The sequence below is a fragment of the Sminthopsis crassicaudata genome, chromosome 5 (assembly GCF_048593235.1).
Source record: "Sminthopsis crassicaudata isolate SCR6 chromosome 5, ASM4859323v1, whole genome shotgun sequence".
NCBI lineage: Eukaryota > Metazoa > Chordata > Mammalia > Dasyuromorphia > Dasyuridae > Sminthopsis > Sminthopsis crassicaudata.
The window spans coordinates 103,590,826-103,616,731 of NC_133621.1; the positions used below are offsets into that span (position 1 = coordinate 103,590,826).

The window sequence follows — 25,906 nt, forward strand, 5'->3', positions numbered from 1 at the left end:
AAGGGGATTTCCCCCTTTGAGTTTTGTCATTTTGTCACTTTGTCATCCATTTTTCCATTTTTTCCTTTCATACTGTTTCCCCTCATAAGTCCCCCAAAATATTTGATAAACTGTTTATCTTTGGTCTAAAAGAGATGGCCAAATGATCATTCTTTTTAATAACCTGTTGGCCTTGTTAATAAAATGATTAAATTGCTCCCTCCCAAAAAAAAAAAAAAGAAAAAGAAAACTATCTTTTACATGTAATTGGAAAAATAAAATACTATTAGAATTTTTTTAAAATCAGTTCTGAGAAGCCCTAGCTAAAGGAGTCTGTTTACAGTACCTACGGTATGCAATAATATTTCTAGGTTCTAGAGAGATATAAGCCACATCTTCATTTATAAATTTTAGGGCATAATTACACACACACACTCATTTTTAAAAAATAATATAATGTAATGACAAATGTTGGAGGGGATGTGGGGAAACTGGGACACTAATACATTGCTGGTGGAGTTGTGAAAGAATCCAGCCATTCTGGAGAGCAATCTGGAATTATGCCCAAAAAGTTATCAAACTGTGCATACCCTTTGACCCAGCAGCGCTACTACTGGGATTATATCCCAAAGAAATACTAAAGAGCGGAAAGAGACATATATGTGCCAAAATGTTTGTGGCAGCTCTTTTTGTTGTAGCTAGAAACTGGAGGATGAATGGATGTCCATCAGTTGGAGAATGGTTGGGTAAATTGTGGTATATGAAGGTTATGGAATATTATTGCTCAGTAAGAAATGACCAGCAGGAGGAATACAGAGAGGCCTGGAGAGACTTAAATCAACTGATGCTGAGTGAAATGAGCAGAACCAGAAGATCACTGTACACTTCAACAACAATGCTGTATGAGGATGTATTCTGATGGAAGTGGAAATCTTCAACATAAAGAAGATCCAACTCACTTCCAGTTGATCAATGATGGACAGAGGTAGCTGCACCCAGAGAAGAAACACTGGGAGGGAAATGAAAATTGTTAGCACTAATATCTGTCTGCCCAGGTTGCATGTACCTTCGGAATCTAATGTTTATTGTGCAACAAGAAAGTGATATTCGCACACATGTATTGTACCTAGACTATATTGTAACACATGTAAAATGTATGGTATTGCCTGTCGTCGGGGGGAGGGAATAGAGGGAGGGGGGGTAAATTGGAAAAATGAATACAAGGGATAATATTATAAAATATATATATATATATATATATATATATATAATAAAAAAAAAAAAAAGTAAAATTAAATTAAAAAAAAAAGAAAATCAGAATGAAAAAAAAAAAAAAAAATAATAATATAATGGAGTAACCATTTTACTTCTGATCCAGAAAGATATATCTGCAAGGAAACCAGTGACAAGAAAAAATATTAGTTATGAGTTGGAGTTTTCTTTTATGTTTTTGGTATAATGATGCCCTATGTAATTTTAATTTATTTACTTTTGTGTTATGTGGTTTAGAAGGTCAGGAATGTTTAGAATAAAGGGCCTGAAGAAGAGGTTTTCTTTAACTTTTTTGTTGCCATTTTCTTGCCTTTGTTATCTGAATGAAGAAGAGACTGGACAGAGAGTAAGAGTGCTGATATATAACAATATAATTAGTCTTTTGAATCTTGTCCAACTCTTTCTGACCCCATTTGGAGTTTTCCAGGGTCCCATAGCTAGTTAAGTGACTTGTCAGGGTCCCATAGCTAGTAAGTGTCAGATTTGAACTAGTGAAAATCTTCCTGATTGCAATCCTAGAGCTCTCTCCACTGTATCTAGCTAATACTTTAAGAGTGCTGATATACTCCTGTTCTCTTCTTTTGAATGGTCAGTAATCCCAGAAGCTCTGGAAATAAAGTCTAAGACTTATGTAGTTTTAATCTAGTGGGATGAGGTTAGGTAAACTAGATTCAGTTTAGGGTGTGCAGGTGTGATCTGGTCTCAATTGTATCAATGTTACATTTGGTTTGGTCTAACCCAGAAGGATTAGACACAGTTCTAAGCCCAGAAAATTTCATTAGAGTAGATTATAGCAAGAAGAAAGTTCTTTATTTTAATAAGGAAGCTTTATAGATTGAAATCTTTGTACTGTGGGAAAAGTTCAGGATTTGTAGTGGGAGGACCTAGATTCAAATATGGCAGGCTTGTGTGTGTACTTTTGTTTTCTCCCTGCTACCCTTCCTCTCCTTTCTCTCCTCCTTCTCTCTCTGTTTTACCTGTGTAAAAAGGGTTGAGATATTGGACTCAATCCCTAAAGTCCCTTCCACTAAATATGTGCTTTTATTTATGATCAGATTCAGCTCAAAGCTATTAAGTTGGTTCTGCCTCCATAAGCCTTCTAGATCTTTAAAGGGCCAGGATAAGTTAAAAGAGATCAGGTTCCCCTAATAAGGAAGAATCCTCCTTATTCAGGCAAGCATCTGTAAAGAAAATGCCAAAATCTCTGGCTAAACTTGGAGTTTTTCTACTTTGTCTTAGAAACATAGTTGTATTAGCTTCAGTGCATAAGGTCCAAGTTCATCATGTGTTGCTCCTCTCATTGGCAATAATAGCCCCTTAGAGATGACTGAGTATTGGGATCTTAAGAACCAATAAAGTAAAAAAGCTCTTGAAAGTAAGAGGATGCTTAGCAGGGAACACAAAGCCAAGAGCTGTGAGAAACTACATGTACATTTGACAGTACTTTGGTTTGAAGGTTCTGAAATCCTTGCAGTAGACACCCACACTTCTTGGAAGATATCTGACTCGAAACTACCTTCCGAGTTACCTTTATGATTCAGGGTAACTTACATAAAATGTCACCCTAATTAGATTCTATCTATATGGGTTTGAGTATGTTGATAAATGATAGTGCGAAGCTTTAAATCATACCCTTGTTCCATTTATTGTCTTTAAATATGGTATTCTTTAATGTAATGTTTAACTGTTATTTTAAAGTTAGATTTGTTACAAAAAAATAAGAAATTTAAAAATATTTGTTTCTAATTTCTGTCATAATTAATTCTATTCATGATTGGAACCTGGTACTTTGATCTATGTGACTAAAGCACTTAGCATTCTCTGCCAGTGTGATATATTAATTGCAAGATAAAATTTTGAGGACCAATAAGTTCCTAAAAGCAAAAATCTGCAAAACTAAACTAATAATGTTTATTCTTGCTACTTTATATCAAGTATAAATATTTGTCTTATCTTCTTTTTCTCCTTTCCTTTCTCTTCCCCCTTCCTTCCCCCAGCGATATGAAGACTATGGAATGACTCCTCCATCAGCACCAGGTGCATTGTCAAGGTAATATTTTCAGAAGGAACAGTATTTTGTATTTGTCTCTTGAAATGCCTTTTCTTCTAAAACAAGTATAAGAAATTTGTACTTTACTGTGTATCAAACATTATATTTCCAATAATTTTTCCTTTTAAGTATTGTGGGCAAATGAGAGAAAACCTTATCTTAGCAATGTCTTTTTATCTGTCCAGGATAATAGAGAAATATGCTAGAATTGTCTTCATGGATTGTAATCTGTGATAACTTTCAAAAAGTGAAAAGAATTGGATTTTTTCTGGCACTTCTTTCTGACTTTTTGTTCCACTTTTTCTTCCATGCATGAACACTTTTTTTTTCTTCCTTGTACAAACACAGACTCGCCCATCTGTCTCATATACTCACACTTATACAGACAGATAAATATAACATTTATTAAGCACTTAGTCTTAGGCATTGCATTAGGCATTGGGAATAGAAATACAAATAAAAAATCCAGCTCTTACTCTAAAGGATCTGACATTCTAATAGAGGAAGATAACAAAAAGGGGTAGAAAGCACTAAAATGGGGGAGCAGGCAGATGCCCACATAGAAACAAGGCTGTTGGCAGGGAGAGGTTGAGGTCTTTAGAGCTGGGAGTAAAGTACACCTGTAAGGTGGAGGTATCTTCAGGGTGAGGAAACTATTGGCAGAGAGGTAGAAAAACACATACACACAGTATTCTCTAGTTCTCACAACTCCCACTTAGCTTCTTTTCTTGTTTCCTCTTTCTCTTTATTTTCTTCCAGACTATGAGTCACATACTAAGTCAGAGCTCAAGATTTACACTGCCAAATAACAATATAGAATCTTAGAGTCTGACGTAATTTATCTAGTCCAAGTCATTCCTGAATCTCCAACACTTCCCCTACAAATAATCATCCAACTGTTGTTTAAAAATATGTATTAAAGTAGCAAATCCATTAATAGAGGTTATTACAATAAAAAAATAATTTTTTTAAAAAGAAATGAAAAAAAGGGCCAACTAGGAGGCACAGTGGATAGAGCACCAGCCCTGAAGTTAGGAGGATCTGAGTTCAAATATGATCTCAGGCATTTAACAAACTGTGTGATTCTGGGCAAGTCACTTAACCTCAATAGTCTCAGCAAAAGGAAGGAAGGAAGGAAAGAAGGAAGGAAGGAAGGAAGGAAGGAAGGAAGGAAGGAAGGAAGGAAGGAAGGAAGGAAGGAAGGAAGGAAGGAAGGAAGGAAGGAAGGAAGGAAGGAAGGAAGGAAGGAAGGAAGGAAGGAAGGAAGGAAAGAAGGAAGGAAGGGAAGGAGAGAGAGAGGGAGGGAGAGAGGGAGGGAGGAAGGAAGGAAGAAAAAGAAACAGGAATCTGCACTTAACTTCTAATTACCAAGTCCTTGGAAGTGCCACCATCTTAACTATTTTATTCCAGCTTCCTTCCTCAGGAAGGGCTACATAGGTAAGGATACCAATTGTGCTAATGCTGCTGTTGTGGCTTTGTCCTTCTGGGTACCCTCTTCGCCATGGTATTGGGACACTCTTTATCCACTTTTGCCTTTGGAATATGAGAATGGGAGTACAGATTCTAAGTGCATTCATTTAATTATACCTTTAGTAAGGAGAAACCCAGCGCTGTAGTCATCCAAGATATTAACTTCAGGGCAGCACAGCATAGACAAGGGCGACTTTGACCTGTGGTTAATATCCATGGAGTTTGTAGTTCAAACACTAATTGGAAAAGCAGATTACTTCATTTACAAAGGTACAATCTATGTCCTTCATGAACTTAACAACCATGGTCACGCAGACTAAACATAAAACAGGTTAGATCACCTAAAAGAATGGGCAGCCTTTTCCTTAAACTTTAACTGCTTAGTTATAGGCTTGAATAAGTTCTTTTATGAAATGAAAAATTCACAAAGAGGTATCTTAAAGAGGGAGGAAGGCAACAAATATATGAAGTTGAGAAAAATGAGAATGGTAAATGGCAGTCATGATGAGGCTTAAGTAGAAATCATACCTAATATTAAATCCTAGCTCGGTTTTTCCATAGAAGATAAACATGGGACACAGGGGATGAAGTCTCCTGCCATTATCTCTATAGCCATCTGTTTAGCCCAGTGAGTACGTTGGTATTGCCACATTTGAACTCTTTAATAATTAAGAACTCAGTGTACTATAAGGAAGCAAAAATAGTACAATTATCATAATTCCTATTCTACAGATAAAGAAACTTAAATTCAGACTTGCCCAACTTCACATAATATACCACATTTGGCTGGATAGATCAATGCTTATGGAAAGACTTACAGTAAATAAACATTTACAAGTATGACATCATGAGATTTCATTGCCTGAAATTAGTATCACATATTGTGGTTAAAATTCAGCCTTGCTAGGTAATCAAATTGTCTTTTTTTCTTCTGAAAATGGAACATTTTAAGTCCATTTGAATCTTCAAATCCTAGACAAGATCACTGAAGCAGTAAATGAATTAGATTAGGAATTAGCAGAGTTTCATTCTAGTTTGAACTCTACCATTATTTCTTGGAACTCCTTTCTGTTTCCTGTAAATAGATCCTCAGATTAGATGATTTATATAAGCTCTTCCAACAGCTCAAAAGGTTGTATAATCTTATGGATCATATGACCTGAAGTGCCATAGGAGTTTTGAGTAGAGAAAGATAATTTCCAATGGGGGTTATCTGGGAGAGTTTCATGAAAAAACTGGTATTAAATCTAAGCAGGCAAGGATAGATAGGATTTGGAAAAGAAGAAGGCAAGAACATAGACTTTCTGGGGGATGGATCAGTGAAGGTGGGAATTATTTCTGTGACAGCCAGATTACAGGGAAACAAATGACAGAGGTAGTGTAGAAATGAGGAAACAGATATGATTCATCCAAGATATTCCACAGGGGGAAAAAATAGGTAGAAATAAGATGCTAGCTTCTGGTATCAAAAAGGTACCATGAAGTTGACAAAAGACTTTTTGAGGTAGAGGAAACCTTTGTGTGTTTGAAGAGAGAAGGAGACAAACAGGAGTGGGAGATATTAAAGATATTAATAAAATTAGTGTTGATTGAGTCTGCAGGAGAAAAGGAGAAAGGATAACTCTAACCAAAGGGAAAGAATAAAAAATGAGTAGAGAAGTAGAGAGAAGATAAGTGAGGTTATGATCATAATCTCAAGTATAGGGAAGCAGGTCATCTCCTGAAAGTGTGTATGGAATTGGAAGATATTTGGGGAAATAAGTGAAGGATCATAGTATATACTGAGAGATGGAAAGGACCTTAGAAGTCCTTTTAATCTTTCATTTTACATTTTTGTGAATGGAGGCATTGAAAGGTTAAACCACTTGCCCACTGTCACACAGGTGGTTAAGTGGCAGAATTTGAGAGAAGATCCAGCAGTGTTTCAACTGTATGAAATATAAGAATCTTTAGCAGCAGTCAGAGCCTACTTAATGGTATCATAAACCTTGGGCCTAATCTTACAAAATGAAACTGAACAGGAATTAATAGAAAGGCTATTTTAACTTGGGTTAAAAAAAAATAATCATTAAAAAAGATGAGTGGAACATGGCTACCTGGCAATTCACCTGAAAAAGATAAATCAGATGAGTAATATAGCATCTAAATAGCAAATGTAACCTCAGGTTGCATTGAGAGAGATGGTGTATAGAATTAGGGCAGTGAATGTAGACTTGTCTTCTGTTAGTGATCCATCCTTTTACTATAAGTATGGTTCAGTCTAGACACCACAGTTTAAAAAGTTCTTTGATTAGTTGAAGATATTCCAAGATAATAATTGACAAGCTTTTGGAGAACCACTCTCACAACTTACTTACTATTACATCAAATATAATCATGTTATAATTATATAATAATCTAATTTTATTAATTATATTAATATATTTTATAAGCCATAAAAGTTACATAGCTTATAAAATAAAGGAAAAGAGATTTTAAAAGAATGAGTTAAAAGATATTAACTTAAGAGTTAAAGATGAGTTAACTAATGAATTAAAGATGATTTTTGTTCATAGTTAATAGAGAGTCAGGGCAGCTAGGTGGCGCAGTGGATAGAGCACCAGCCCTGAATTCAGGAGGACCCGAGTTCAAATGTGGTCTCAGACACTTAACACTTCCTAGCTGTGTGACCCTGGGCAAGTCACTTAACCCCAGCCTCAGGGGGGCGGAAAATAGAGAGCCAGTGCAGTTATGGGAAGTTACAGTTAAATCTGTTTTTGTTTTTGTTTTTGTTTTTGTTTTCATTTAACACCCAAGTCATTTATTGAGAAATTCTTTTTTTTTTTAAATTATAGCTTTTTTTTATTGACAGAACATATGCATGGGTAATTTTTTTACAACATTTTCCTTTGCACTCAATTCTGTTCCAACTTTTTCCTTTCCTCCCTCCATTCCCTCCCCTAGATGGCAGGCAGTTTTATACATGTTAAATATAGTTAAATCTGTTTTTTAGGGAAAGCACTTTGCCTACTGTATGGAGTATGAAATTAGAGTGTAGTAAAGCTTTGAAATTTTGAAATTAATTAGAAGACTATTGTAATAGTCCAGCAAAACATAATGAGGCCTTAAATTAAAATAGTTGAGCAGAGCAAAGGAGGTAGAAATTATTATATCTGTATAATTGATTGGATATATAGAAAGAGGGCCAAGCTTGCAAATCTGGGTAACTGTAAGGATATAACTATGCTAAAGAGAATTAGGGAAGTTTACAATGAGTTTGGGAGGAAAGGCTATGAGTTCTATTTTAGACATTGAGTTCATACAGTCTGAAATATCTACTAATCAGTGTGTTACATAGAACTAAGACCCAAGAGAGTCCAGGCCTTAATTTGCAGATTTGGGAGACATCTTTAAAGAGATGATAATGAAATATCTGCAGGAACTGATGAAGTAACCAGGAAAGAGAATTTTTAGAGAGCATGATATGTATGATGGTGATAAAAAAAAAAGAGACTGAGTCAGACATGTAAATCAGTAGAATAGTGTCACAATAGCACATAGAGAAGAAAGTAAGTATCAGAATGAGAGGGTTGTCAACAGTTTCAAATGCTGCAGAGAGCTCAAAAAGAATGAAAACTGAGAAAAGACTATCAGATTTGGCAATTAGGAGAACATTGATAATTTTGAAGAGAGCAGCTTCAGTGGAACTAGGAGTCACAGATAAAGGAGGTTGAGAATCTGAGAGATTTGGAGGATCATGGTGTTTCTGCTCTCTCTTTCTCACCAAAAAAAAATGTGAAGTCTGTGTGTGTGGGTAGTGAGGGGGATGAAGGAGTTGGAAAGGAGTGCCTAACTCACAGCCATTGGTTGTCCAAAACAAAGAATTCTTTGCTCTGATGAAGCAAGAGTGTAGGAGTATTTAAAGGTGGAGATGAATTTGCCTGCATAGTAGCTAGGTGGGTCTGGGTCAGGTCAGATAAAATTTTTCTCACCTAAAGAGTCCAAGACTAGGAAAGAACAGTGTGGGAATGTATTGATTGGAAGAATATTGAACAGAGTGGTTATAATTATGTAGGAAATTGGGAAAAAAAAAAAAAGTACTGAGAAAAAAGGAAATTCCTCCCATTAATCTCATTCTGTAAATTCTCTTCCTTCTAATGCTTTGTTTTTATGAAATTCGTGTATATCTGAAAACTGATTTAGAAGCATTTTCTTTATTCTTTTATCTCTTGTAATTTGGAATGTGATCTGTCTTCTTACTCTTAAGTTGCCAGATCACTCATTCCTTGAGGTCAGGCCAAGGCTCTGTTGGTTTTATGCCATTATCCCTCCCCTAACCAGTTAGCCTCCTAACTGCCTCAGAGCTTTACCCCACTCCAATGTCATCCTCAATACAGTTGCCAAAATGCTTTTCCTAAGAATAGGCCTACCCATGTCATTTCTCTATCCACTAAACTCTACTGGCTCCTAATTAGCTCTAAAATCAACTATTTGGTTCTATCTTTATCATATTCTTTTAAAATTTCTATTTTTGTATAAGTTTTACAGTGTACATAATTATTTAAAAAACTAACAATGGTTAACTTGAAAAGATGATTCAGGAAGTGCCAGTTTAAGTACTGGTTTTAAGTTTAAGCTTAAATAGTTAAAAAACAATCATATGAAGGAAAGCTTAGAGGCCTTAGTTTCATTCTGGGAGATGCAGATTAGGGAAACAGAAGCAGCCTTTACTTATATCAAATAAACCTTTAGTTGTAAAGACTTGTGGTGATTAATTTTGCTTTATTTTTACAGTCTAGAAGAATGAGATCTTTTATTTAGGGATAAGGGGGAGATGAATGAAATTATCAGAGCCAGGATGAAGATGCACCATTTGACATCAGACTGATTTTTTTCCTCAGACCAAGTTTTGGCCCTGGTTTGCTGCAGTCCTCAGAACTGATAACACCAGAGTCACAGCATACCCAGTCGTCAGCTGAGGCTGCATTTGCCACCCGAGGAATCTATCCAGAAGAGATACCATCAGTGGCTCGGCCCCGGCCTGTTGGAGGTACTTCAGGTACATATGTTAATAGTTTTTGCTCAAAGCACCTGTCTTCAATTTTCTGGTTCATAAAATACACTTTTTCCTTATGGGAAAAGTTCCTTATAATTGCCTGGTGTTTTTCAGAAATGGCTATCCTAATTTCACATTGACCATATCTAAATATGGCATGTCTCAATCTGCATATAAGTTCAACATGTCTCTGGTAGGAGAAGAATGCTATAATTCATTGTAGTCCTCTGAAATTCAGTCTATTATGTCATTGCTTAGAGTTCTGAAAGTCTTTCAGACTTGTTTTTCTCTGTGTTGTTTATATGTTCTATTAATTTTGTTCACTTTATTCTGCATCAGTTCACAGAAATCTTCCCAGTTTCATCTGAAATTATACATCCTATCATTTGTTATGGTATAGTATTCCATTACATTCAAATTATAGAATTTAGTTATCTGTTCCCCACTTGATAAACACATCCTTAGTTTCTCATTTTGGACTTCTATGAAAACAGCTGCTATAATTTTTTTTTTCATACACACAGGTCCTTTTCTTCTTTATTTAATCTCTTTGAGATCTAGACTAGCTAAGTCAAAGGATAAGTATAATTTAGTAACTTCTGGGGCATGAATACATATTTTAGAATGCCTAGACATATTCACAACTCATTTCTTTGTTTAAGAAGGGAGTAAGTTATACTTTAATATATTTAATATGTATTGGTCAACCTGCCATCAGGGGGAAGGAGTGGAGGGAAGATGGGGAAAAATTGGAACAAAAGGTTTTACAATTGTCAATGCTGAAAAATTACCCATGCATATATCTTGTAAATAAAAAGCTATAATTAAAAAAAAAAAAAAAAAAAAAAAGGAACTAGGAAGGGATTGATTGTTTTAGATTTTGGATTTGTTTTTGTTCTTATTAACTTCATAAAAACAGTTTAAGGTATGGGTTGGGGAAAATGAGAAGAGAAGAAAGGAAGGGAATATTGATTGTTTGGTGTCTCTGATAGGATTCCTCCATATTCTGAGAAGGTGTTAATCTCACCAGGGCACCCTTCCTGATTTCTCTTTATGTAATCCTTTTTTTTCTGTTACTCTTCATTTCTCTTTTTCTCCTCCTTTTCCCTCTTTACTTTTCTTCCCAATTTTTTCATTTCTTTTTTGCCCACCCTAGCTCTCTTGAAAAGCCAAGGCAGCAGATGTAGTTTGGGACTTCTGTGGTAAGAATAGGTAATCTCTGGTTCCTTTTTTTCCTTATCCTAAACCCTAGCTACCACAATATTTAATGTACCAGATCATTATCAGACCATTCCTAAAAAGTCAGTGAAATTCTGTGCTCCAAAACTTGGGTCTGAAAAATTAACATGTATATTCTTATTAATATTTTGTAGTTTATCAAGCCACCTAAATATACATAATTTTTCTTTCATTTTCCCCCTCCATCCTTACTTTTCTTTTATTTCTGAAAATTATTTCCTTGCTACTGGAAGAAATATTTGGAAAGCAAAAAATAAAAATTGCGATACATACTTTAAAAATAATATGCTTCAAATATAGAAATATTAAATTTCAGCACATTTTGAAGCCATCAGAGGGAAAAGCTAGACATTTTGGGAAAAATAGAAATAGATTCAGTTTCAAATGAAATATTAACACTTTTTTATGAATCCAAAACAATCCTCTTAAGAATCATAAAAATATGGGCAACGCCAATGGACGGAGCGGAAAGGACCAGAGGGGTAAAAGAAAGCTTGAAGAGTTGCACTAAGCCAAAATGTCATCTGAATTGGAGACACCATCAGAGAGAATGGATGAATCTGAAAAAAGAGGCTACGGAAAACCCTAATGGAAAAACCATGCAAAACCCACAGATCTTTCTGAAGGATGGGACCAAGGAGTCTCATGACCATGCTGAGAATACCTAGTTTGTCAAAGATTTCTTGAAAGCCCATATCAAGAAGGATCTCTTCAAGCTAGCTACCACTGCACTTTATTTCACATACTCAGCTCTGCAAGAAGAGATGGACCGAAACAAGAATCACCCGGCCTTTACTTCCTTGTATTTCCCTTACTGAGCTACACCGTAAAGAAGCACTGACCAAGGACATGGAGTATTTCTTTGATGAGGACTGGCAGGAGAAAGTGAAGTGTTCAGAGGCTACTCAGCACTATATAGACTGGATCCATTGTGTGGGGCAGTATGAGCCTGAGCTCCTTGTGGCCCATGCCTACACCCGGTACATGGGGGTCCTCTCTGGGGGCCAGGTACTGAAGAAGATGGCCCAGCGGATGCTGAAGCTCCCAAGCATAGTAGAAAGGACCCAGTTTTACCTGTTTGAGAATATAGACAATGCCCAGCAGTTCAAGCAGTTTTATTGGGCCAAGATGAATGCCATGGACCTGGATCTGAAGATCAAGGAGAAAGTTGTTGAGGAGGCTAACAGGGCCTTCGAGTACAACATGCAGATTTTCAATGAACTGGATAAGGCTGGTTCTTTGCTGGCCAAAGAATCCCAGGATGGAGAGCTCCCAATACATGATGGGAAAGGAGATGTCCACAAGTGCCCGTACTATGCTGCTCAACAAGGTAAAGGTGCCCATGAGGGTAGTGCTTGCCCCTTCAAAAATGTCATGGTCGTATTGAGGCAGCCCAACCTTCAACTCATCCTCACTGCTGTTGTGGCCCTGGCTTCTGGAATGATGGCTTGGTACTTCATGTGAAGGAGCAACCCAAGACCCTGGTACCCTCCAGGAATGATCTCATTCATTTCACCCCTTCCCCTACCCTAATCCTGCTGACTAAACCACCTCCTCAGGTGACTTTTTTTTTTTTCTGGGTGAAAAAAGCTGGGTTTGAGAAAACAAGCAACCAATAAAAAGAGACACACTAAAGTTAACAACCAAAAAAAAGAATCATAAAAATATGTTGTATAGTTTGTTCACAAATGTTATATCTATTCCTTTATAAAGGTTTTACTTGCTTTGAAATTTCTAGAATGTCCATGATTTTGTCAGGGTGGGCACTCATTCTACTGGCACACAACACAATTCCACTATTTCTTGTAGACTAACTAGTCTTCATGAGTTATAGTCAGTTTATGGTTCCATGATTTTTATCTTGAATAGTTTTCTGAATTTAGCCAGATTGGTCATTAGACAATAAACCCATAGTTCATCTCCAGATCTATATTCAAAAGCTTTTCATCAAGATGGGTGTCAGAGATTGTGCTGTGTTGGCATAACCTTTGAAAACTCCAGATCACCTATAATTACAGACTTACCAATTAAACTCACTTCTAAATGTTTCTTATAAATATCTCACTCAATTTTAAGAATTTAGCTTCTTCTATAATCTAGTTTTATGTAAGTTTTTGAGAAATGACAAAGAAATAATGTGATATTCATTTCTTTTCTTGATTTGGTATTCTCCTCATGCCAATACAGAAAGCATTTGTTTTCAGAAAAGGATCTGAGAAAAAAAGTAGGGAACCCCTCCCACTAGGTGGAACACGCATCAGCCTCATGTTCTGAGCTCTTACTGTCTGTACTTTCTGTGCCTCCTAATACTTTGTTTTTATGACTTTAAGATATGTAAAAACTGAAGCTTTGTCTTGATTTCAGCATTTTTTCTTTTCTTTTATCTGTCGATTTGTTTCTTGATTTGTGTGTGTGTGTGTATGTGTGAGAGAGAGAAAGAGAACATTTCCAAGTGTTTTTTAAAATTGATAATAGCTTTTCCACTCTTATGAGTATTTCCCCAGTCTATCACTCCACTCCAAACACTCCTTTTCCCAAACAACATTCAAGTTTAGTGAATAATTATGATTCAAAACTGAATTAGTTTTGATCCAGCCATTCTGGAGAGCAATTTGGAACTATGTCCAAAGGCTATCAAAATGTGCATACCCTTTGATCCAGCAGTGTTTCTACTGGGCTTATATCCCAAAGAGATCTTAAAGAAGGGAAAGGGACCCACATGTGCAAAAATGTTTGTGGCAACCCTCTTGTAGTGGCAAGGAACTGGAAACTGAGTGGATGCCCATCATTTGGAGAATGGCTGAATAAATTGTGGTATATGACTGTTATGGAATATTATTGTTCTATAAAAAAGAATCAGCAAAATGATTTCAGAGAGGCCTGGAGAGACTTACATGAACTGATGCTAAATGAAATGAGCAGAACAAGGAGATCACTGTACATGGCAACAAGATTATATGATAATCCATTCTTTTTTTTTTTTAATTTATTAGTAATTTTTTAAAATAATATTATCCCTTGTATTCATTTTCCAAATTATCCCCTCCCTCCCTCTACTCCCTCCCCTTGATGACAGGCAATCCCATGCATTTTACATATGTTACAATATAACCTAGATACAATATATGTGTGTAAATCCAATTTTCTTGTTGCACGTTAAGTATTAGATTCCAAAGGTATAAGTAACCTGGGTAGATAGACAGTAGTTCTAACAATTTACATTCACTTCCCAGTGTTCCTTCTCTGGGTGTAGCTGTTTCTGTCCATCATTGATCAACTGGAAGTGAGTTGGATCTTCTTTATGTTGAAGATATCCACTTCCATCAGAATACATCTTCATACAACATTGAAGTGTACAGCGATCTTCTGGTTCTGTTCTTTTCACTCAGCATCAGTTCGTATAAGTCTCTCCAAGCCTCTCTGTATTCCTCCTGTTGGTCATTTCTTATAGAGCAATAATATTCCATAACATTCATACACCATAATTTACCCAACCATTCTCCAATTGATGGACATCCATTCATCTTCCAGCTTCTAGTCACTATGAAAAGAGCTGCCACAAACATTTTGGCACATACAGGTCCCTTTCCGCTCTTTAGTATTTCTTTGGGATATAAGCCCAATAGCAGCAATGCTGGATCAAAGGGTATGCACAGTTTGATAACTTTTTGGGCAGAGTTCCAAATTGCTCTCCAGAATGGCTGGATTCTTTCACAGCTCCACCAACAATGTATTAGTGTCCCAGTTTTCCCACATCCCCTCCAACATTCAATATGATGATCCATTCTGATTGACGTGGCTCTGTTCAACAATGAGATGATTCAAGCCAGTTCCAATGCTCTTGTGATGAAGAGAGCCATGTACAATCAGAGAGAGGACTGTGACAAATGAATGTAGATCACAGCATAGCATTTTCACTCTTTTCTTGTTGTTTGCTTATATTTTATTTTCTTTCTCTTTTTTTTTTCATTTTTGATTTGATTTTTCTTATGCAGCAAGATAATTGTATAAATATGTGTGTCTAGATTGGATTTAACATATATTTTTACCATATTTAACATATACTGGATTATTTGCCATTGGGGGGGGCAGTGGAGGGAAGAGGGGGAAAATTGGAACACAAGGTTTTGCAAGGGTTAATGTTGAAAAATTATCCATGCATAATGTTTTGAAAATTAAAGCTTTAATAAAAAAAAAACCTTAGTTTTCTCAAAAAAAAATTAACACACATATATACACAATGAGCTCATAGATTATTTCTGTCCTAGCATAAATGCTATGACAGATGGATGATTTCTCATTTTAGAGAAACTGCTTTATTACTTGAAATGTTCTAATTACTCTGAAAACATGCTAAATGTAAAACTTTGGAGAAGTCATGATCCAGCATGCAATTAATGTAAATTATAACTATGCCTTTTGGACAAATCTCCCCCTGATTTCTCTTTTTGGTTCTTGTGCTATACTTCAGGTATCTCTGACTTCCTCCAGAAGGATCCTCTAGCCCACTTAGAAGTGATCCAAACCTATTTATCTATTATCACTAATATGTGGTTTCCTTGATGTGGTAACATCCTCTACCAAAGCAGAGTATATCTGTTATGTGGCTTAGTAGTAAATCTTTTGGAGTTACTATGGCTAGCTCTCCAGTGCTGAACATCTAAATTTAATTTGGGAGAGGAGTATCCTTTGACAATACACATGCATTTTGTCACCAGGGCCGTACTTGTTTGAAACATTCTCAGACTGGTAGGACCTTCCAACCAGCCCACTATTTGCAAGCATAGGTTTTGTAGGTTCAGGGTCACCTCTATGTCTCAGGAAAGAGATGCTGAAATCAGTTCCAATTGATCTGTAATGAACAGAACCAGCTACACCCAGAGAAAGAACACTGGGAAATTAGTATGGACCACAACATAATATTTCCACTCTTTCTGTTCCTGTTTTCTTGCATTTTTGTTTTTTTCTTCTCAGGTTATTTTTGCCTTCTTTCTAAATCCAATCTTTCCCATGCAACAAGATAACTGTATAAATATGTATACATATATTGTATTTAACATATACTTTAACATATTTAACATGTATGGAACTACCTTCCATCTAGGGATGGGGAGAGGAAGGGAAAAAATTGGAATAGAAGGTTTTGCAAAGGTCAGTGTAAAAAATTACCCATGCATATGTTTTGTATATAAAAAGCTATAATAAAAAATAAAATTAAAAAAAATGCTGAAGCAAGAATTTACTTAACAAAGATTCTGTTTTTTGTAGGACAGAAATATTGGTCCTCATTGTTTGCCTCATTAACCAGAATGTTTGTAAAGTCCACATGGCATGCTAAGTGACCATGACAATGTTGACAAAGGTATTTATTCTTAAGGTTCACAGATGCAGCATCTCACGCAGGTGGGCATCGCCAGCAGGATCGGGGCACAGCCAGTAGAGATTTCATCCAGCAGAACAGGCCAGTATAGTGGGCCAGGATGGCCTTCCTATCATGGGGAAGACGAATCTGGGAGGAGAGATGCTGTGAGTAGTTTGTGTTTGAATCATATTAAAATCTCAGACATAATTTAGATATTGTGATTCTCCTTTCCACTCTTTCTCAGCTACTTTGTTATCTTGCTTTGTTCTTTCCTTCTCTTGGCTGTTTTCCTCCATGTTCCTTAAAAAACCCCAAAACCAAAAATAATTTTCTGTTATAAAAAGTTTTCTCAACAAATTAACAAACTACGAATTGTAATCCCCTGTTAAAACTATAGAATCTAAACCATTTTGATGAAAATGATGATGCCATTGATACTGTAAAAGAAATCATCAAAAAGCATAAATAAAAAGGTGAGGAAAAAAATTTAAATACTATTAAACTAAAATAAATTTTAATAAAATAATAACAATAGCAGTCTATTTGTTTTGTGTCTTCTTATCTGATATTCAGATTTTTGGTTTTAATTACAAAATCATAAAGTCAAAAGTGGGAGGTAAATTATTTTTAGTTTCTGTTCTCTTTAATAAAATGTCCTATTTTCTTTGAAATAGATGTTAGATCATAATCAATAAGTCAGTTATTTATTAAGCACTTTTGAAGTCAGGTTCCATATTAAGTTAGGAATATAAAGACAAAAACAAAATAGTTCCAGCTCTCAAGAAGCTTGGATTCTAATATCACAATGCATAGAACTGGACTATTTTCAGTAAAAGCTGAGTTCAAATCTAGCCTCAGACACTTACTATGTGACTGTGGCATTTACTTCACAGAATTGTGATGGTCAAATGAAATATATGTAAAGTGCTTTGAAAATCTTAAAGTACTATGTACATGCTAGCTATTATTATTAATAACCATTATTAATGGGGAAGACAACAGATACATATAGAGTTTTCTATTCATGGTACATGCAAACAATTTGTATCATCATGTTACCTTGGATGGGGAGATGGAGAATCTAGGAGTGAGGGATGGGAGCAGGAGATATCTCCTGCAGAAGATAGCCCTTGAGCTGAGACTTGAAGGAAACCAAGTATCTGAGAAATGAAGTTGAGGAGAGTGAACCTTCCAGGTATAACGGATAGCCTTTGCAAAGCCCCAGAGAAAGGAGATCGAGTGACCTGTTCAAGGAGCATCAAATAGACCACTGTGGCTAGATGATAGAGAGAAGAGGAGAGTTATGTGTAAGAAGACTAGAAATTTAGGAAAGGGCATGTGAAGAGCTTTAAATGGAAACCTATATATTTGATCCTAGAAATAGTAAGTAATGCCTGTCGTCTATTGAGTAGAAAGGTGACATGGTCAGATCTCTGCGTTAGAAAATGAGAGAAATGTTTTTTCCTCTTGTATCATTATTGAATTAGGACTAAGATTTTTCCCCTTATTTCCTCATTTAGAAATCAGCCCCTAGAAGTTATTTAGACAGCCTTTGAAATGCAGGGGTGATAATAAGATAGAAAACTTAATTCTGATCAAAAGGTAAAGAAATTCTAGTTTAGATGAATTGGTGGATTCTGGCCCATTATGTTTTAGTCAGACAGATCTGGGTGGAATTGGATTCCCTCTTTTTTCTAGCTTGCCCTAGATGGGATAATATAGGTATAAATAAGTCTCTTTGATCAAGACTGAGTGATCAGAGTTCCTTCATTAGAATAAGACCACCCTTCCTTATAATATTCATTTTCATTAGTGGCCAGTCAATCAGATTTGATCAATCAGATTATAATATTATAATCCATTTAGGTTTGGAATACCCACTCCTCCATGGGAATGTAAGCATTCAGTGGGTTCTATGATCTTTGGTTAAGGAGAGAAAGCCAGATGATCATCCTTTTATTAGTTATTTGCAAACATAATTAATAAAATTATTAAATATCCAGAAACTATGTCTCTTGAACTTTTTATATATCATAGTAAATTAATTTAGTGGCCGCATAGTAGATTGGAGAAAAAGGGACGTGATTAAGGCAGGGATATCAAAAAGGAGGCTATACAGTAGACTAGGAAAGACAGAACAAAGTGTGGTTTGAGGAAGTGTAAAAAGTTGAAATTTGGTATCAAAATTTCAAACTTAAGAGACTAGAAAATTAGTAGTGCCCTCAACAAAAATAGGGAATTTAGGAAAGCAGATGGCTTTTTGAAGAAATGTTGTGTTTAAGATAACTATAGGCTATCCAGTTAGAAATGTCAGACAGTTGATATAGCCTTGAGCTTAGAACAGAGGCTAGTATTCGAAATGGAAATATGAGAGTCATCTATACAGAAATGATGATGGAACCCTTGGTTGCTGATGAAGCTTCCTAGTGAGAATGTCAAGAGAATGGAAGAGAAAGATCAGGACAGAGCTTTGGAGTATACTTATGGTCAGAAGATATGACAAGAATTAGCCAAAGTGGACTTTTAGGTGACATTTATTTATACATACATGAAATCATAATTACTTAAATATATATTATTTTATTTGCCTGCATTAATTACTATATGTAATTTGTAGTAGGTTTTTTTTCAAAAAAGATTCTCATTAGTGATGTCTTCCTAGGTGACATTTGAGGCATTTCAAATAGCCAACTAATTTTGAGATAGCTAGCTCACCTCATCACTGGTTCCATAAGAAGGTAGTCTTTATCCTTGAGAGAAAATTTAACTAGTATGTGAATGCAAACCTTTTATCATGTTGGCACAAGTACTTTCTGCAAATGTCCTCATCTGTTTTTCTAAAGAATAGTTTCTTCTGTCTCTGAGGAGGCTGCCTGACTCATCTTTGACATTATGCCAAAACTTCAGTTAAATGAATTTACAATGCATATACTTTGTATATAACCTTGTTCATATCACGTAAGTTTTCTAGACTTTAGTTTTCTTACTTTAACATGAAGGAATTAGATTGCATTCTATACTTGAGCAAGCAAAATAATGTTTCAGATAATTGGGGAACGGAGAATTTGTTTAAAAAAAAAAAGTTTCATTGATATCTTTTGTTTGTACATTATAGTCATTTCTAGATAAGTCCTTTCTCCCAATAGTATAGTTTTCCTTGTTATAAAGAAGAAAAAAGAACTAAGCAAAACTAATGAAAATATTCTATATGTCTTCCTCAACATTTCATATTTATAGTTTCCCATCTCACCAATGAAAGGATTTAGAACTGAAAAGAATTTTATGATTAATATAATATATATATATCCCTTATTTTATGGATGAGGAAAAAAAGAACTATTAATCAACTTGTTGAAGTTTGCCTTAGTGGTAAATAGCTGAGCTAGCATTTAAATTTAGGTTCTTTAATTTTTTTTTAATAATTCTTAAAAATTTTTTTCAAATAACAAGTATTTTTGTAAATGGCTCCATCCATTCCACTCTTTCCCCACCCCCACATTGAGCTAATTTTTTTAAAAAACAAACTCCTCAATATATACCTCACTAGTCTGGAAAACAAATTCTCACTTTAACCATGTTTGAAAAATACATGTCTCTGTGTTTTAAGTTCTTTCTCCTAATCTCTTACTTAGAAGTTGAAAGGTGTGATTATCTCCATTGTTTTGGACTTGTGGCTTATCATTGTGTTGATCAGAGTGTTTAAAAAAAAAAAAAAAAAAAAAAAGTTGTTTTTCTTCTATAATTTATTAAAGTCCTTAACTTGAAATCCAGGACCCTTTTTATTATAGCACAAATTTTATTCATGTATAGAAAGTTATCTTTAGAATGTTTTTCTCCTATAGAGTGTCTTAATATAGATTTCAGCCATGTGGCTTTAGTACTTTGCCCAGTTTAAAAAAAAAAAAGTATTTTGCATTTGTGAAATACCATTAAAGGAACTCATTATATAAATAACATGATTTTTTGCCATATGGAAAGCAACTAGGTGGCATAATGGATCTGGTGTCAGAAAGACCTGGATTCAAATTTGACCTCAAAAACTTATTATTTGTGTGACTCCAGACAAGTCACTTTACCCTATTTGCCTCAGTTTCCTCATCTGTTTAAAAAAAAAAAAAAAAAAAAAGGCAGCTGGAGAAGGAAATGGCAAAGCATTCCAGTATCTTTGCCAAATGGTGTTTTAGAGAGTTGGGCATGACTCAAAAGATTAAACAATGTAGAAGTGAAGTCAGGAGGTCCTGAGTTCAAATGTGATCTCAGACACTTAACGCTTCCTAGCTATGTGACCCTGGGCAAGTCATTTAATCCCAATTGCCTCAGCAAAAAATAAATAAAATAAATAAACAACGTGGAAGGGTGTGGGGAAATTCAGAGGTTGATTAATTTAGAACAGCTAGATGGTACAACTGAATAGTTCATTAGGTTTGGAGTCAGGAAAACTCATCTTCCTAAGTTCAAATCTGGTTTTAGATACTTACTAGTTGTATGACCTTGGAGAAGTTACTTAACTAACCCTGTTTCCCTTTCCTTATGTGTCAAATGAGCTAAAGAAGGAAATGGCTGACCACTCCAGTATCTTTGCCAAGAAAATTCCAAATGGGATCATGAAGAGAAATGACTGAGCAACAAAAAGCTATAATAAGCAACCAACTTATTCTCTAATGTTGAAAAATAATCACTTTAATGTATCTCTATCATTTTTTGGTGGACTAGAGATTATAAAGTTTCCAGTAATCACTGCTAGAGGCTAATTTAACCCCAGCCATAGCTTTAGGTATATTTTTTTGTCTTAATTCATTAACTCTTATTTAGACATATAATATCAAAAGCATTGAGGAGAATCACTTTAAAATCCAAAAAGCATTTATTGGGGATGCAACAAGATATCTCTTTCTATATAAATGAATGAAAGTCACTTAGCTTCTTTACCTATAAAATGGAAGAGTTGAACTATATGACCTTAGAAATTCTTTCCACTCCATATTTAATATCTTATCAATCAATAAAAAGTATTTATTAAGGACCTACTTTGTGCCAAGCAAATACAAAAGCAAGTATTGTCTCTGCCCCTTAACAGCTTATGGGGGAAATTTCCCCAGATTGGGGAAAACAACTCCTATTCAGAAGTGGTATCTAAGGAGGGAATGCTTCTGACCTGAAAACTAATGAGATAGGAAGTGGAGTTATAGGAGAATAGATTGACATGTGCCATCCTGGAATAATGGCAGAATTAATCTGATCATGGTTCTAGAAGAACAAGCTGGGGTAGAAAAAAGGAAAGGGTGAATGAGCATCAAGGATTTGAGCAATGATGGCTGCCTATGAAGAAGGAGGGAGTTAAGTGAACCATGGTTGATACTTCCCTGAAATATTGTTCAAGGAGAGGCACTCAACCATTTAACAAGGCTTTGGGGCAAAAATTCCTCTAGGGCTTACCTGGAAGGCTGGAACATTTGAACTCCAGTGCCACATCTGACATTCTGGCTGTCTTGTGACCCTAGGCATATTATTTAACTTCTCAGTGTTCTAAGCAACACTGAAACTAGGCATTCTAGAGAAGGTATTAACTCATACTGATAGAATTATATTACCTGAAATTCCAACCCTTGACATACAAATTAAAAGTTTCCCAAACTCTACATCCTAATTTCAATGGAAGGAAATCTGAATGTTTCCTCAAGTGGTTGTAAGTAATTTTGACCTATGTGTTACATTCTTTTAAAGGCATCCTTTTACTTAGCCCAAGGGCAAGACATTCTCTGAAATACCAGATCAATAATTTACTGAAGAACCATTGAAACCCTTGTTTGGCCCTGTTGAATACATACACATCTAGAAGGAGAGATTTTAGTTAAAAACTATAACAAATGTCTAAATAATGCTGCCAGTTCTTGTTGACTTACCTGTGAAGTATAAATGTTAACCAATATACTGTGATGTTTTGTTTTTGTTTTTAGCTCATATTGCTCTTTTCCATAAGTAACATACAAAGAGCAAGTAGATTTTTTAAAATCTCTCTATATATATTTGGGGTTTTTGTGTGTTTTTCTCACATCCATGTCCTGCTTCTTTTCTAAACTTCATTGCCATCCCTTCTTCCATTTTGTGTTCAACTTTACCCCCTATAACTTCCTAGAGTGAGTGAGAAACCCCATCAATCCTTGTGACACACCACAGAACTCCTGGGTTACTTACTTGACACTCTGTCAGCTTTAAATAGAAGCTATTTTTTTTTTTAAGGAATCTTTTTTTTTTTTTTTAATTTTTTTAAATTGAAGCTGAAGTCAGAAGGACCTGAATTTAAATCTGGCTTCAGACACTTAACATGTCCTAGCTGTGTGATCCTGAGCAAGTCACTTAACCCCAACTGCCTCAGCAAAAAAACAATTAATTTTCTTATTTTAAAGACATAAGCATGGATAATTTTAAAATATTGATCCTTGCAAAACTCTGTAGTCCAAATTTTCCCCTTTTCCTCTATTCCCTCCCTTAAATGACAAGTAATCCAGTATATATTAAACAGGTTTTTTAAAAAATGTTGAATTCAATATATGTATACATATTTACACGATTAACTTGCTGTACAAGAAAAATCAGATCAAAAAAGGGAAAAAATGAGAAAGAAAATAAAATGCAAGCAAATAACAACAAAAAGAGTGAAAATGCTATGTTATGATCCACATTCACTCTCTCTAGGGGATGTAGATGGCTCTCTTCATCACAAGATCATTGAAACTGGCCTGAATCATCTTGTTGAAAAGAGTCACGTCCATCAGAATATATACACAAGAGAGATTATTAATATTTAATTTATTTTTAAATTAATATATGTTTTCTTTTTCTACTACTCTACCCAACCCCCATTAGAAAAAAAACAACAAGAAAAACAGAATTTTTGTAACTATTATGCATACTCAAACAGAACGTTCCTGCATTGTCTATGTCCAAAAATGTAGATCTCATCCTCTATCTTGAAATTCATCACCTCTCTGTGTCAGGGAGGTAGGTACTTACTTTATCATCAATCTTCTAGACTCATGATTGGTCATCACATTGATTAGAAATCTTGAATCTTTCAAAGGTTTGTGAAAGTAACTTTTCCTGCTTCCTCAGTTCATTTCTAGCCAAGTCTATTCCTATCCCAAAGGATCCTGCCTTCCTATCACCCCACATTGACATATTCATACTTTCTCTGGTGGGAAGGCTACCACTGCTGCCATGCCCTCTCCCTCCAGCTTCAGGTAAAGGGGTGGGGGAAGATAAGAATGAAAACTGACCTAGCTGAATCTGAGTTGGAGATTGGGAAATAGGGGGAAGGTGATAAAAGGACTTTTCTATCTTTAGCTGTTTCATTTTGTGTTCTAGTACTCTTTCTTCAAGAAGTATAGTAATTCTCGCTGTGTTTTTTCAGGCTCATGGGCTTGGACACCAAGAGTATTCTTCTTCACCATTGTTTCAGGTGCCAAGGACTTCAAGTAGAGAGCCCTCCGCACCCCCTACCCACCTCCCCCACAGGAGCCTCCAGGGGCCAGGGCTGTGCTACAACAACACCAGTTCTACAGAAGATCTCCAACCAGGGCATTCCTCTGCTTCTCTCATCAAAGCCATTCGAGAGGAGCTCCTTCGACTCTCCCAGAAACAGGCGACAGTGCAGAACTTCCATAGCTGATCCATCCTTCCCTTGCAAATTTGCCAAGTATCTGCTTCCTATGGAAGTAAGACTGAAAGGAAGCCAACTGAGTTGTTGTTTTATAATAGGGGTGAACCTCTAGTGTACAAGATACCAATATGTGTGTTTGTGTGGGGAGGGAGGGAAAATGGCAAGTTTTAAAGACAGAAGATGCCGCAAGTTACCACTTCACCATTTGTAAACCTGTTTAATATGTTGGCCATTTCATGACCACCTGGATTCAGCCAACTGCTACGTTTTAGGTCAAAAGCAACACTCCACCAAAAAAACAACAGTAAAGCAAGATGATAAAACTCCCAGATCAGACTATTTAAGAAAAAGAGATTAAAATTTGTAGATGGATTAAGGGATTAAAGGAATCAAGCATTTTTCATTATTAAGGCTTTGTAGTTCAGATAAGTATTGATCATGTTGCTGCTTTGTTTTCTGGGGAGGGAAAAAGAATTCAAGGACATTTTATTAAAAGCTTGACTTTTTTTCCTGTCTTCATAGAAACTCATTGTAATAGTAGTACTAACAGCAAGAATAATAGGATTGTCCAGAGAAGAGGAGGGGAAAGCGAATGATTAATCAGAAACCAAAATGGGGAAGCTCTTAAGTGCCAGACGATTCCAAATGAAACCGTCCTTTGCATGTCTCCTCCTTGTATCTTGGTGCTGCTGCTCTAAGTGTTCCTTGATCTTTCTGTGAAATGAAATCATGGCCATTTATTGCAAGGATATATTGAAAGATTCATTCTCTGCAGGAAAAGAAAACCTCCCTTAAAAAAAAAAAAAAAGGCTTAATATTTATTTGGTTATTGGAAATCTGTCACAGACTAGATTTAAATTCATATTTATGTGTAATTCATTTTTTTTTCTAAATCAGGTGTTTTCATTTATCAATGGAATCCAAGGTTAATTAATACCATTCTTGGGGGCAACTAGGTGGCGAGGTGGATAGAGGACCAGCCCTGAATTCAGGAGGACCCAATTTCAAATCTGATCTCAGACACTTAACACTTCCTAGCTGTGTGACCCTGGGCAAGTCACTTAACCCCAGCCTCAGGGGGAAAAAAAATACCATTCTTTATAAAATCCATTTCTATAAAGTGAAGTAGTTTGATTCGGTTAGCAAATCGTTGTTGACTTGTAACTTGCACTGTTGATTTTGAATTCACAAATTCTTAAGATAAGGAGTCACAGATCCTGAATTTGAATCCCAGCTTTGTCAGAGATCACTCATTTTATGAACCAGAGCAAATCACTTCACATGTCTCCAGTTCTGATTTTCTTCTTTACAATAGGGTCTTTGATCTTTTGTGATCTCTGATGTTCTCTTTCTTTCTAGTTAATTCTACAATGCCACCTAAGCAAAGTTTTGTTTTGTTTGAGATCAGTGAAGCCTAGGATATTCCAAATTGTTATATTTGGCTTTTGTTTTGTTTTTTGTTTTTTAAAAAATAGCATTTTGTTGAAACGAGTGCATTGCTAGAAATCATGTTTCCAGTAGCACTCAGTCAGCCTGACTTCTCTGTAATAGATTGGACAAGGAAAAGAAAACCTCAGAAAGTTTGACCTATATCTTGACTTCATTCTGAGCATTGTTTGGGTTAAAGAAAAAATTAAGAAATGTCTTGTTCAGCTTGAGGCTGATATGTGAACCTAAGGACAAGGAAGTTATGACCCAAATATCCCTGTTTTTTAAAGACACATAATGTTCTTAGGACCAGGGGACTGATTGCTCAATAGCACAGACTCTTCTAGCAGAGTACAGCTAATTTGAAAAACAGAAAGTAGTTTATAGACCAAAAAACAAAATTACAGATTC

At 35.6% G+C, this 25,906-nt stretch overlaps 1 protein-coding gene and 1 pseudogene across 3 annotated transcripts in view; both read left to right on the plus strand.

The window, feature by feature from the left end:
* KIAA1549 (KIAA1549 ortholog) overlaps positions 1-24,574 on the plus strand; it is a 154,212-nt gene extending 129,638 nt beyond the window's left edge. Inside the window, exons 17-20 of one of the 3 annotated variants that reach the window (XM_074267802.1) lie at positions 3,249-3,301; positions 9,652-9,809; positions 16,423-16,571; positions 23,819-24,574. In XM_074267802.1, coding sequence (XP_074123903.1) covers positions 3,249-3,301; positions 9,652-9,809; positions 16,423-16,571; positions 23,819-24,076 — 618 coding nt within the window. In that variant the 3' untranslated portion in view covers positions 24,077-24,574. Of the gene's footprint in view, positions 1-3,248; positions 3,302-9,651; positions 9,810-11,475; positions 12,699-16,422; positions 16,572-23,818 lie in introns of those variants that run through there. The other 2 variants (XM_074267801.1, XM_074267803.1) reach the window with 2 other exon arrangements.
* On the plus strand, positions 11,501-12,509 carry LOC141543013 (heme oxygenase 2 pseudogene; annotated as a pseudogene).
* Positions 24,575-25,906: the final 1,332 nt, after the last annotated feature.